This window comes from Mus pahari, chromosome 21 (assembly GCF_900095145.1).
Source record: "Mus pahari chromosome 21, PAHARI_EIJ_v1.1, whole genome shotgun sequence".
NCBI classification, from domain to species: domain Eukaryota; kingdom Metazoa; phylum Chordata; class Mammalia; order Rodentia; family Muridae; genus Mus; species Mus pahari.
Window position 1 is genome coordinate 18808836 of NC_034610.1, and position 13726 is coordinate 18822561.

At 50.2% G+C, this 13726-nt stretch overlaps 2 protein-coding genes across 4 annotated transcripts in view; both read right to left on the reverse strand.

The window, feature by feature from the left end:
- Positions 1-3474: 3474 nt before the first annotated feature.
- LOC110338299 (serine protease 33) lies at positions 3475-5458 on the reverse strand. Of its 3 annotated transcripts, XM_021221609.1 has the most exons (7): positions 5398-5454; positions 5242-5318; positions 4994-5042; positions 4716-4878; positions 4315-4586; positions 3911-4080; positions 3475-3739 (listed from the first exon to the last, which is right to left on the reverse strand). In XM_021221609.1, exons 1-7 carry the CDS (start codon positions 5441-5443, stop codon positions 3581-3583), a joined length of 936 nt encoding a protein of 311 aa, XP_021077268.1. In that variant the 5' UTR covers positions 5444-5454; the 3' UTR covers positions 3475-3580. The 3 variants fall into 3 exon arrangements, with proteins under 3 accessions (XP_021077268.1, XP_021077270.1, XP_021077271.1); XM_021221611.1 differs by lacking the exon at positions 5242-5318 and having other exon boundaries at positions 4994-5017; positions 5398-5458; XM_021221612.1 differs by lacking the exon at positions 5242-5318 and having other exon boundaries at positions 3581-3739; positions 4994-5023; positions 5395-5443.
- A 1057-nt stretch (positions 5459-6515) lies between these two features.
- LOC110338498 (serine protease 41-like) overlaps positions 6516-13726 on the reverse strand; it is a 12654-nt gene continuing 5443 nt past the window's right edge. Inside the window, 4 exon segments of the mRNA XM_021221825.1 lie at positions 6516-6575; positions 12255-12458; positions 12749-12783; positions 12786-12872. Of these exon segments, the coding sequence (XP_021077484.1) occupies positions 6516-6575; positions 12255-12458; positions 12749-12783; positions 12786-12872 (386 nt within the window).

Sequence of the window (13726 nt, forward strand, 5' to 3'; positions counted from 1 at the left end):
GTTTCAGACAAGGCTAATGGGAGGCCCTAAGTCGTAGGATCCCGGAGAACTGCCTGAGTTTGTTAGGGAGGTAGGAACAAAGTGCTAACTAGCTCTGTTTGGAGCAAGTTTTCAGGAGCCACCACACCTACCTAGAGTGAGCTTTCCTCATTTTAATCTTATTGCAATACTAAATTCTCTGCTAGTGACATTCCCACCCTATTTTAAAATTTTTATTCTAAATTATATGTTTGTGTGGGGTCTGTGCATGTGAGTGTCAAACCTAGGAGGCCAGGGTTCCCTGTAGCTGGAGTTACAGGTTGTGAGCTGACGACTGTGGGTGGTAGGAATTGAACTCAGGTCCTCTGCAGAGCAGTATGTACTGGTTTAACCAATGGGTTCCTACTTATTTATTTATTTTGGTAGCCTTGGCTGGCCCTGAGGTCTCGATTCTTCTACTGCCAACCTTCTGACTTAGTGCTAGGATCAAAGGTATATACCGCAACTTCCTGTTTTTTTGGTTTTGGTTTTTTTTTTTTGAGACAAGGTCTCACTATGTAGTCCTGGCTGACTTGGAACTCCCCATATAGTATACACTGGCCTTGAGATTACAAGATTTACAGAAATCTTTTTGCCCCACCCAGTCTATGTTTTAAACCTGCAATGGGACTGAAAACCTTTTAAACCTGCCTGGGACCCCACAATCACAGAAATGACTGTCTTATAGAGTTTGTTCCCAGACTTCGCAGCAGGTGGCTAACAACTGCTTGCAACTTCAGCTGGAGGGGAAGTGATAGCGCTGACTTCTGTGGGCACCTGCACTCATGTGCACAGAGATATAGGCACACTTGCACACATAATTGAAAACACCAGGAACACAGCTTTAATCTCAGTACTTGGGAGGCAGGGGGAGGTGAGCCTCTGTGAGTTCAAGGCCAGCCTGGTCTACATAGTTCCAGGGCAGCTAAAGTGACAAAGTAAGACACTGACTCAAAATTTTCTTTCAAAAAGTGCAGCTGTGAAGCACAATGTCAAACTGTACATATGCAAGAACACACCTTTTCCTGTGATAACAAGTCTTTCTGATATTAACTTTGGTGAATCTTCCAATTAATTCCTCTTTCTCTTTTTTTCTGGGAGATTGTCTAAGGGAAGCGCTCCAGGGCTCTCATCTGCTATAAGCAATCAAGGTCACTCATTTCCTGGCTTGATTCACTTACCATGTGAACCCACCATGCTGCTGGCCTGGCTCGCATTAGCCTGGTGCCTGACTTGCTCCCGAGGTGACTCTGCAGCACCGGGCACTTAACCTCATCCAGGCCTAATTTTCCTTAATGAGTGACTAGGGGGCTGGTGAGATGGCTCAGTGGTTAAAAACACTGGCTGCTTTTTCCAGAGGTCCTGAGTTCAATTCCTAGAAACCACATGGTGACTCACGACCATTTATAAAGGTATGCCTTCTGGCATACAGGTGTACATATGGACAGAGCAACTCACATTATTAAAAAAAGGGAGAGAGAGCGAGAATAGGATTAGGGTTTTAGACTAGTAGTTGGTAGGTTTGCTTAGCATGCACGAGGCTTTGGGTTCAGTACAGAGATTGGGAGAATTAACAACTCTGTGAAGTTTTTCTTTTTGTCTTCAGACAGGGTCTCAAGTAGCCCAGGCTGGCTTTAAACTTTCTATGTAGCTGAGGATGGCCTTGACCTTTGATCCTCCCATGCCCACCTCCCAAGTGCTGGGATTAGAGAGGTGTGTATCATCATGCCCAGTTTTATAGGGTTCTGGAGATCAAACTTGGTGCTTTATGTATTCCAGGAAAGCACTCCAGCAACCAAAGTACACTTGCATCCTTCTTAGTATTATAAAGTCTCTCTGAGCATTAGCACTCAATATCTATTTCCTGAGGTAACACTAATTTGTTATTTGAGCTAATAGCCGCTGGCTCCTTGGGAAACCTGTGAAGTTTCTCCCCACCATGGGCAGCATCCGTCACTGGTTTTCACTGCAGTCCTCCTGGCCTCCAAGTCTGGAATCCTGTCAGCCAGAGGATCAGGCCTGCAGTGAAGGGCTGTGGCCAGGGGCCAGGCTGCAGCTGATAGCTCTGATAGCTTCAGTAGGATGGTCACAGCCTGGATCTGGCCTTGCTGTCAGACAAGACACAACAGACGGTAGAGACCTGAGATCTGTGCCTTCCTAGCACTGACAATCTACAAATGGGCTAAGAAGCCGGGCAGAGTGGAGAAAGCAAGGGCACACCCTGAAAAGCAGACTGAACCCCGGGCTACGCCAGCCAGCTGTGAGTCTGGGCACCACTTTTCTCACTTGGCAAATAGGAAAACCAGGTCTTTGATGAAGTGGTACAGTGACCCCACTCCCTCTCCTCATTCAAGCACAGATCACACGAGCTGTGGTGGTGTTAACTGATCCTAATCTCTGCTTCTAGTTTGGTTCTCTTTGGTCACCTGGTCAGAATTACTGGGCTGTCCGTCCCGAGGTTATTCTCTTTCAGGGTTTCCGCGTGCAATACCCTATTGCTTGACTGGCCCAGGCAAGGATGATGGTAGTGGTAGGTAACGGACAAGGGCACGAGCCGATACACTTACAGTAACAACATGAGCAGTCAGGATTTTCTCTGCAGGAGCTCCAGGGTCTTGTGTAGGTTGTCCTGCAATAGTTACGCACTTCCCTGAGCACTCGCATCCCTTATCACCCCACCTGGGCCTGTTCTGATTCAATGGACTGTTCTCAGCCTTGGGGTAGGAACAGCAGCCCCAAGCTCTGCTCCTGCACAGCTTCTTCCTTGGGGCCAGGGAGTGTCTAGTACAGTCCACTGGATCCCTAACTTGTAGGATGAGACGGAAGAAGAGGAATCAGACATGCTCAGGTCTTTGGTCATTCTCCACCACATTTTGCCGCCTCATTGCTAAGCTCCCGAGAGAAGGCTTTGATATTCCCTGGGTCCCACATGGTTTCTCTTATCTCAGACGCTCTAGGAGTTCACCTCTCTCCATCGATAGGAGTAGTTCCAGGCTTCCTCAGCCTGGGATGTGACATACAGACCGCTTGCCTATTTGCCCTCTGGCATGTCTCCATCACAGTTAGGTAAAATCTATATGTAGATTACATTTTATGGCCATGTAACAAATTGCCACAAAGGTAGCAGCTTAAAACAACGTACATTTATTAAATCGAAAAATCTGTGAATCAAAAGCTTGGGCAGCTCAGTTGTGTCCTCTGTTGAGGGCTTCACCAGCATGAAGCTAAGGGATTAGAAGATGGGGGGAAATTGTATTCATTCTCCAGGGTGTTGGCAGAATGAGGTTCCTGGTGGCCACAGACTTCTCCCTGGTGTAGAGTTCCTCTTATACTTTAAATCTGTCTGACTTCCTCCAGGAAACAAAGGGCACACAGGCCAGATGAGCCAAAAGGAGAGGACAGAGTATAAGTGCAGGGGACTCACAGAAGACCCCTGAGCAATGGAAGACGGGCCTGAGGCGGAGAGGAGGGAAGGGACTCTTAGCATCTCAGCTTCATGTAAGAAAGGGGAACGTGGGATGGGCCGGGAAGCTCCAGGTTCACATTTTCAGACCCACCAGCATCAGAGGCTCAGGTGAGCCTGGATCCAGGGACTATACTTGGCCACATTGGTGTAGACACCTGGACGGTTGGGCAGGGCACAGCCCTTGCCCCAGCTCACCACACCCACCAGGACCCAGCGGCCGGACTCCATACAGGTCAGGGGTCCTCCAGAGTCACCCTGCAGGAATAGAGGTAAGCTTAGGTCATGGCTCACCTTCAAGGCCACTTTCCTAGGCCCAGTTCCCTGGGGTTAGCTTTAGGCTGGGGGTCTGCAACCTCCTCAGTCCTGGGTTCTGGAAGGTCAGTGGCTGAGGAACCAACTCCAGAGGGCGAGGCTTAGCAGACACACCTGGCAGGCATCCTTGTGGCCCCTGCGGTAGCCAGCACACAAGTTCCCTGGTAGCACTATGCGCTCACCCTGGGGCACATTGGCACCCACGTGGTAGAGGCGGTCACAGGCTCGAGAGTCCAGCAGCGGCACCCTCACTCCTTGCAAGGGTCTCCCCTTTGGGAGTGGTACTGAGGGAAGAGGGACAGATCTGAGAATCAGGAGACAGGACAGCTTGAAGTGGGGCTTGATGGGAAAAGGTGAACGAGAGGGTCTGATTTGCAAACCAGGATTCCTTGAGTCTGATAAAAGGAATGTTTGGGCTCTGGATCTCACACTGGGACTGTGAAAGACCAGGATTCAAAGTCAAACGGAGGAGAAGGGGATGCTGCCCCCCCCCAACCTGACCTGACTATATGCTTTACCTCCTGGGCTGAGGCTACCCCAGCCAGTGACCCAGCATGGAGACCCTGGTGGTGGATGGGACCCTGGTGCAGGCAGGCAGACAGGCTGGATGCGGGCGCTCAGGGACACTGGGTGACGCAACTGCAGCAGTGCCAGGTCACCACGGGCTTCGTCCTCAGAGTAGTCAGGAGGCAGCAGCACCCGCAGCACAGGAACCAAGAGCTCACGGGATGACGCGATGTCCAGACTCAATGCTCCCAGGAGCACACTGTACTCTGACGGCAATACCCGTCTGCAGAACAGACATGGGGGCTGCTGACACTACCTGGACCATGAGCCTGTCGGGAGCCGGCACTGCCCACCCCTCCCCAGCAGCTCTACCCCGTCTCTCCTGGAGCTGGGACAGTGAGCAAGCACTGACCTGGGGAAGCAGTGACCTGCCGTCAACACCCACTGGGGTGCAATGAGGGACCCTCCGCACACGTGGGCTCCACGGTGCTGAATGCTTGTTTGCCATGGCCACTCTCCATCCTGAGCATCCCGGCCCCCAACGATCCGGCTGGACATGCGGGGCTGCCCACAAGCTGTGACAGGACAAGAGGGCACTGAGGCTTGGCTGGAACTTGGGGGTCTGGGAAGTAAGCGTAGGAAGGGGGACAGGGCCGAGCTGAGGAGGAAGTGGTCCCCAGCCTTTCTTACCTGCACACTCCTGCATCCTGGTTCCTGCAGAGGGGGAGCAGGTAAGGGACTAGATTAGGGATTTGATGCCAGGTAACAGATCCCGGGTCGGCGATGAGATTAGGTAGAAGGTGGAACATATTTGTTACACTGACCTCATGCCAAGCTTCTGTGCCATTGGTCACCTCCATCACCCTCCCCAGAGCACTGGGAGGTGGGAGGTGGGTCTTAGGCACTACATACATACAGCACACTACATACGTACTCACATTTGGAGAGACCAAGGACAGTGCCAGAGAGTCTCTGGGCCTCAGAAGAAAGATGGCCCACAATGTTCTAGAGGCACCTGGCTCCGGGAGAGGTGAGGTGAGCCACCTGTAGTTAAAGTGTCTGTGGAAGCGCCCCTAACCCTCGCCCCCACTCACCTAACCCCAACAGGAGCAGGATCTGGAGGTGGGAAGCACCCCTCATTGTATCTTCAGGACTGGCCTGGGTGCACGTACGTAGCTTGGTCTCTGGTCTGGAAGTGGCAGGGAGCAGAGAGAAGCATTCTAGGCTAGGGGGCATATCCTACCCAACCCTGTACCCCTGTGGCTGTTCTGTCTGCCGCTAATCTCTGCTTGGTCCTGGACCTGTCACTGAAGCCCAGACTCTACACCTCTCCCTGTGACTTAGACTCCACGTGACCAACCCTGACAAAGCGCAGCCAGCCTCAGATCTGAGCACCTTAGGCCTCGGGAGGAACCTGGAGCTTCACCCTCTGGTCCCCATCTTTCATTCCCTAGCACCCCCTTGGGTCCAGCTCTCACCCTTGAAGCCTGGTGTCCTCTCTGATGGGGCCAGGGGAGGACCTGGGGGCTTAAAAGACAGAGGAGGTGGAGGCCCAGGTAATTATCAAGGCCAAGGCGGAGCTGTGGCCGCACCTGAGCACCTTTAAACAAAGATGCTTTCTTTGAGCACAACTTAAGAGGTACAGGAAAAGGACACCAGGTGCTGAGAAGTGGGGTGGGGAGGGGGCTGGGGGAGCTGCGGTTAGGCCAGGAAGCCCCAGAAGATCCTTGGCAGCTCATCTCTAAACCCGATCCTGCCGCCTTGTGAAACCAGCTGCTGGGGCTCTGAGCTCTATTGTTCCATGCAGTAATCCCAGCTCAGCCACAGCAGCTGACCTCACATGGAAGTCCAGACTCCAGACCCACACTCTAGATCCCGGGCCTGTAGCCGACTGCACACGGAATCCAACCTGGCCAGTCCCTTCTGGACTTTATGTCAGCATGAGCAAGGAGTGAAGAGTGACCAATTTCAAATTGCCACAACACCTTGGCTATAAGCAGCACTATGCACTATCAGGGGAATGGTGTACTCTTTGGTTTGGGTTGGCCAGGAAAGATAGAGCAAGGAACATTAGAACTGAGCTGATGCCAGTGCCATGACTTTGGATCTATAAAACTATGAGATAAAAGATCTCTTTTCTTTATAAAGTTAACCTGCTTCTGGTATTTTGTTATAGTCACGAAAAGCCAATAAAGGAGAGGATGCATTCATTCTAAGAGTTTCCAGGGGGCAGAACTGTGCTCAGTTCAGGGCTGGCGTTGAACAACTGGGACTAAGGGGAAAAGGGTGAGCAAGACAACAGGCTGAGGTGAGACAGAGAGACACAGAGACGAGGACTCCGTTGCAGTTCAGTGCTTGGATACAGGGAGGAAGCCAGGCAGGCTTGAGAACGTGGCTAAGATGGCAGAGTGCTTCCACACATTTGAAGAACCCTGTGCTCTAACCCAGGATGACATAAACTGAGGGTGGGGGCACACACCTAGGACTCCAGCACTTTAGAGACGGACTCAGGAGGAGTTCAAGATGATCCTTGGCTACATAGCAAGCTTGAGGTCAGTCTAGGATACATGAAACCCTGTCTCAAAAAAACACCCCCGGCTCGGCGTGGTGACGCACACCTTTAATCCCAGCACTCGGGAGGCAGAGGCAGGTGGCTTTCTAAGTTCGAGGACAGCCTGGTCTACAAAGTGAGTTCCAGGACAGACAGGGCTATACAGAGAAACCCTGTCTCGAAAAACAAAAAAACAAAAACAAACAAACAAAAAAACCCCCAAAAAACAAAAACAAAACAAACAAACAAAAAACACCCCCATATTTGTTGGGGGAGGGGGTTAACTCAGTAGTAGAGAGCCATTGCTTATTTGAGGCCCAGAAATGTGAGCATGTGTATGCATGTGCACACACAAACTGACTCAGGGAGAGACAGAGAGACAGAGACAGAGAGACAGAGACAGAGGGAGGAAGGAACAGAGGGCAGGGTGGTGATGGTAGTATCCGTTGATCCCACTGGCTCAGCTCTCTGAAGTTTGGCCTCAGCATGTCCTCCTTTCAATGCCGAGCCCTTGATGGAGTTACTCAACTTCCATCACACCTCACTTTTCTCATCTACAAAGCTGACCACTTGGTTGTTGTGAAGATTAGCTGGGTTAGCCAAGGAGCATGGACTCTGGAGCAATGCCAGACATGTGGCCAATTCTATAGCATCGCAGGAAGAACGGAAGACGAACACGCCCATCCTCCTCCAACTTCAGGGACCTTCTGTTGCTCCAGGTCCGGCTGCCCCTAGAAGGTGAGTCCAAGCGTCCCTAATGCAATGTCTGTGGCTGTTACAAAGATTAAGGACCAGTGGAGCTGGGAGTGGCCTGAGAGGAGATGGTCAGCTCTGGGGTCAGGGGTGAAACCTTGTGGTGGGCACCCCATGTGGCACAGAGCCTGAGGGCTGTATTCTGGAGTGAATCAGCAAGGCTGGAAGACACGAAGACATGGGACGCACGGAACAAGGAGATGGGTCCTGTCTGAGAACTTGGCTCAGTACAGGCGGAAAATCTGCAACTGGTTGGATTTTGCACCTCTGAACCTTGGGAGAAACAAGAGAGCACCCCCCAAATCCAACCCAAATGGAGGCACAGACTGTGTGCTAAGTCCATCTCCCTGTTACTCAGTCTTATCATCATAGCGGTAAAAAAAACAAACATGCATTCTCACCTACCTGGGCTTGCACTCCTCAACAAACTGCATGCAGCTAAGCCCTGCTCCTAAGACCCTAAGACGTGCTGCATGGGCTATGGTGAGAGCAGAGGCATGTGGTGCTGGTGTGATGGGGCGCACTCAGGTGTGGGTTCTGGTAAGGAGCTCTTGCCATCACTCCCCATCCCAGGCTTCTTGGCCTTCAAACAGTCTGGAGGCATAACCGTCTGAAGTAGGATAGAAAAACAGAGAAAAAGAAAAAGAAAGAAAAGGTGGCCCTCTCCCTGGAGTCTGGCAGGGTCCTCTCATCTGCTGAATGCTGCCTTCTAGCTGGGCAGTGGTAGTGTAGTACCAGGGGGTGAGCCTAGAGACTGGAGATAAGTTAGGGTTTTGTTGGGGGAAACTTGGAAACTAATACTAGGTCCCAGCCTGCTAGTTTACCTGAGTTCAAACTTAGGTCAGGTTCTCTTAAACGGAGTCTGAACTTAAAAGCTTTGGCCTCTCAGTAGCTCATGCCTTTAATCCCAGCATAAGAGACAGAGGCAAGTTTGAGGCCAGCCTGGTCTACAGAATGAGTTCCAGGACAGCCAGGGATAAAAGGAAACCCTGCCTTGAAAAACCAAACCAAAACAAAAGCAAAAGACAACAAAGAGTGCCACGAATCAACAAAATCTGTGCAAAAGATGCTTACTTAGAGACAACATTTATTTTATATTTTTTATTTTTTTAGAATAGTTCTCATTGTGTAATCCTGGCTGGCCCAACTTGCTTTGTAGACCAGGCTGGCCTTGACTTATAGAGATCTTCCTGTTTCTGCCTGCTTCTGCCTCTGGTATGCCAACAATAAAGGCCTTGAGCCACCACATTTGGCCAATATTCCTTTTATATAGAGATATTTAAAATAATAAGAATGATAAAACAGAATGAACAGTGCTTAAGGTGTGTAGTTGCCAATGGCTGGGGACCGGCAGGCGGGTGCTTGACATCAAACCCAGGCCCTTCAGAAGAGCTCTTAACTGCTGAGCCAGCTCTCCAGGGCTTTATTTTTTAAAAGAGAGGCAATTTATCAGGCACCAGATGTGTATATGGTACACCGATAGACATTTTGGCAAAACACTCATACATATTAAAAAAGAAAAATAATAATCAGAGAGAAAAAAAAGATTTCTTAGCAACTTTTTGTAATTTCAGGAGCCTCCCAACATCACATATATGGCTCCTGCCCAGACACTGCCCAGGTACCGCCCAGGCACTGCCCAGACACCTACTGTGGCTCTTAAAGACCCTACACCCACATGTGGTACGCCTTGTCCTCTCTTTTTTAAAAGCTGTGTGGTTAGTTTTAATTAGCTTCTCTCTCTCTCTCTCTCTCTCTCTCTCTCTCTCTCTCTCTCTCTCTCCAATTTCTGCGTATCCTGGCCTATCCTAGAGCTCTTAGAGCTTCATTTGTAGATCAGGCTGGCCTTGAACTCACAGAACTAGGCCGGTCTCCACCTAACAGAAGTGTTGAGATTAACGATTAACATACATGCCTTTACCTTGCTGTGGGAAGGGGAGTTCAGTGAAGGGCTGTTTAAATCAGGTTGGCCTGAGGCCAAGTCCTTGAGGGGATCATCTTGATTATGCTAATTGATATAGAATGACTCAGAAAGTGGGTGGTGCTGTTTCCTGGATTTGAGTTCTGGACCTTAGAGAAGAGGAGGAAGCAGGCTGAGCACTGGGAGTCGTGGAGGAGGATTTAGTCTTTTGTTTGTTTGTTTGTTTGTTTGTTTGTTTGTTTTTTTTGAGACAAGGTTTCTCTGTGTAGCCCTGGCTGTCCTGGAACTCACTCTGTAGACCAGGCTGGCCTGGAACTCAGAAATCCGCCTGCCTCTGCCTCCCGAGTGCTGGGACTAAAGGCGTGCGCCACCACGCCCGGCTCTGATTCATTCTTTCTCTGCTCTTGATTGTGGCTACGACTGGCTGCTTCAAGTTTCCTGCCTTGACTTGCTTGTCATGATAGTCTACAGCCTGGAATTGTAAGCCAGATAAGACCCTTCTGTAGGCTTGCCCCTTAGCATAGCTGCAGCTATTTTGTCCCAGGCCCGCCAGCTATTTCATGCCTGTCAGTCATTGGCACAGAAAAACAACTTGCCTCAGAGCAGGGTCATGCTGACCATGTACCCTGTTGTGTTCTGTATGTTCTGAGGTTTGTCAATCCTAAGCAATTCCCTAGCTGCAGCCCTCATTCAAGACCAGGTAAGAGAGGGGTCAGCTTGAACTGTTAGGTCTAAGTTACCAAGGAAACAAGGAGGAAAGGCCCTTACGGCCCCTGCATCCGCGTGTGGATGGGCTTGTTGTGGGTCTTGCCTTTATCGTTGACGCTGAGCCTGTTGCCCTGGCTGAGCAGTCTTGGGGTGTGCATTCAATAAGCCATCCCTTTTTAACTGAGATGGCTGTTTTTGTGGCTTGTGGGGTGACTCCTGGACCCTAACACCTTTTCCCTTAAGGCTGCTCTTGAGGGGTAGTCTATCATAGCAACAGAAAGGAAGCTAGGACATGCTTATGCAGAAATCCATGTCAAACCTTCTTAATAAACTCCCGTTCTGCTTCCTACCAACTATGCTGGTCGGCTTCTGTCAAGTTGCAAGTTGACACAAGCCTAGATGTATCTGGAAAGAAGGAAGATTGATTGAGAAAATGCCTCTATGAGATTTGACTAGGTGAACTTTACTCCCCCCTACAAAGATTTATTTATTTATTTATTTTATGTATGTGAGTATATTATATATGTCTTCAGACACATCAGAAGAGGACATTACAGATGGTTGTGAGCCACCATGTGGTTGCTGGGAATTGAACTCAGAACCTCTGAAAGAGCAGTCAGTGCTCTTAACTGCTGAGCCATCTCTCCAGCCCGTTTTTTTTGTTTTGTCAAGACAGGGTTCCTCTGTCACTCACTTTGTAGACACGGCTGGGCTTGAAATCACAGAGATCCACCTACCTCTGCTTCCAGAGTCTTGGGATTAAGGGTATGTGCCACCATGCCTGGCTGGCTAGACATACTTTAATCCCAGTACTCACTCTTGAGTTGAAGGCCAGCCTGGTCTTGGAATGTGTTCCAGGACAGCCAGTGCAACCTGTCTTGAATAACCAAACCAAACAAACAAAAAACAAATTTGCTTGTGCACAGTCTGGGAGTTATTGTCTTGATTAGGGGTTGGGATGGGAGGGCGTAAGTCACTGTTGGCAGCGCCATCCTGGGGTGAATGATCCTGGGTTTTATAAGAAAGCAGGCTGAGGGGCTGGAGAGATGGCTCAGCGGTTAAGAGCACTGACTGCTCTTCCGAAGGTCCTGAGTTCAATTCCCAGCAACCACATGGTGGCTCACAACCATCCGTAAATAGATCCAGCGCCCTCTTCTGGTGTGTCTGAAGACAACTACAGTGTACTTACATATAATAAATAAATCTTTAAAAAAAAAAGAAAGAAAGAAAGCAGGCTGAGCAAGCTATGCGGAGCAAGCTTCTTCCACGCTCTCTGCTTCAAGTCCTACTCCATATCCCTGCCTTGAGTTCCTGTCCTGACTTCTCTCAGTGATGGAGTGTGGCCTGTAGTTGTAAGCCGAAATAAACCCTCTCCTCCCTAAGTTAATTTTGATTGTACTGGTGGTGGTGGTGGTGGTGGTGATGGTGGTGATGGTGATGGTGGTTTGTGTGTGTATGTGTGCTTTCTCTGTGTAGCCCTGGCTGTCTTGGAACTGGCTCTGTAGACTAGGCTGGCCTTGAACTCAGAGATCTGTTTGCCTGTGCCTCTGAGTGCTGGGGTTAAAGGCGTGTGCCATCATTGCTGGTCTTGGCTGTGGTATTTCACCAGAGCAGAAGAAATTCTAACTAGATATCGGGTTATCCTGAACTTCTGTCCTGCATCTAGCTAGGAATCTCAGCTTCTGGTGGAGCTGGGGTCCCTGTCCACACTCCACTGTCACTGACAGTGAGCTGTCTGCAACAAAAGCCTAGACTAGCTATCATGGGCCCTGGACTGGACCATTCAGGGTGAACACAGGGAAGTCACAAGGTCTCCATAATGCTGCAGAGTGCCAGCTCAGATATGCATAATGAGTTTATTGGCAAAGAAGACAAGACAAGAACCTGGTGAGACAAGCCATCCCTGCCCTGGGGCTGCAGAGACTGCAAAGGTGTTGGGCCCTAAGCTGCAGCCTCATGGGCTCAGGTGGGCCTCGGGAGAGTGATGAACAGCAGTGCAGGGTCGGATCTCGCCTGACTGCGCCACTGAGGAACACCATGGTCTCAATCCAGTTGTAGTAATGGCTGACATTGGTATAGATGCCAGGCAGGTTGGGCTGCCCACAGCCTATTCCCCAGCTCACAATTCCGATCTGATACCAGAGACCATCCATGTTGCAGACCTCAGGGTGACTCAGGAGGAGCAAGCCTGATAGCTTGGTGGGTGGGGTTGAGGAAGGGAACTCTGTGGGGTAGAAGGCTGCGTGTGAGGTCTTCCCCTGGCAGCCACAGAGCCTCGGGCTCTTCATCAGGAAAGTAGGGCCATGTTTTCACCTCTGAGGGGCTCAGGGATGATGGAGAAAACTGTCATGAGTGGGAAATGAGAAGTAGGTTTATAGGCTGGGTAATTAAAGGCTATAAATGATTTCTCACAGATGAAGTGAAAGTGGACTGATGGCAGACCTGGAGCGAGCTCTCCAGCCTGCAGGGAAGGAGGGGGGCGGGGCTTCCTCAGAGGGGCAGGTAGACTCACAGTGCAGAACACGCCCTTGGTGATCAAGTGGTGGAGGAGAAAATCTGGAACAGTCCCTGGCACCTGCTGTGGCTTAGGGTGCTGACCTGTCCTTCTCGGAGGTGACAGGGCGGTGGCGGAGGCTCTGGGGGTAGGGAGATACAGAGCACAGAACTGAGGTCTCCTCTACTCTCTAGGACAAGAGTACATGAGGGTGGTGTCCCCTGCTGATCATGGACAGTCCAGTATGACAGAAGGAGCCAGCGGGGAGGTAAGTGTTGAAGTTCCCTGAGTCCCCCAGTTCCTCCATGTCTGCTCTGGAAGGGCTAGTCGCTGAGTGTGCCAGTGGAGGGAGACCTGTGCTGGAGCATACGTGGCAGGGGGTGCTGAGATAGTTTGGGCACATAGGATCCCAAGATGGAGATTCCCAAATTCACCAGCTTGGTGGTGCATGCCTGCACTCTCTGCACAGAGGTGACAGGATTGTGAGTTTGAGGCCAGCCTAGACTACAAAGAAAAACATAGTCTTTAAAATGCTCTCAGGGTTGGGGCTGGAAAACTGATATAAGAGCACTTACTGCCCTTGCAGAGGACCCAGGTTTAGTCCCCAGAACCCACATGAAGACTCACAGTCGTCTGTAACTATTTCCATTGGTCTGGTGTTTCTTCTGATATGATGCACACATGCGTGTACACGCACACACACACACACACACACACACAGGCACTTGGGTACACACATCCCCACTCAGGTGAGTACACATACACACACACACACACACACATTCAGGTACATACACAAAATAAAATAAGATGAAATTCAAGAAATATTGCCGGGGCCAATAGGATGTGCTCATGAGTAAAAAAGCACTTGCAGTACAAACCTGAGGACCAGAGTTCAAGCCCCACAGAAACCTGATCACCCGAAATCAGTCCACAGAACTTAGGTGGAAGTGGGCATCTGTTACTTCTTTTCTTTTTTCTTTCTTTTTTTTTTTT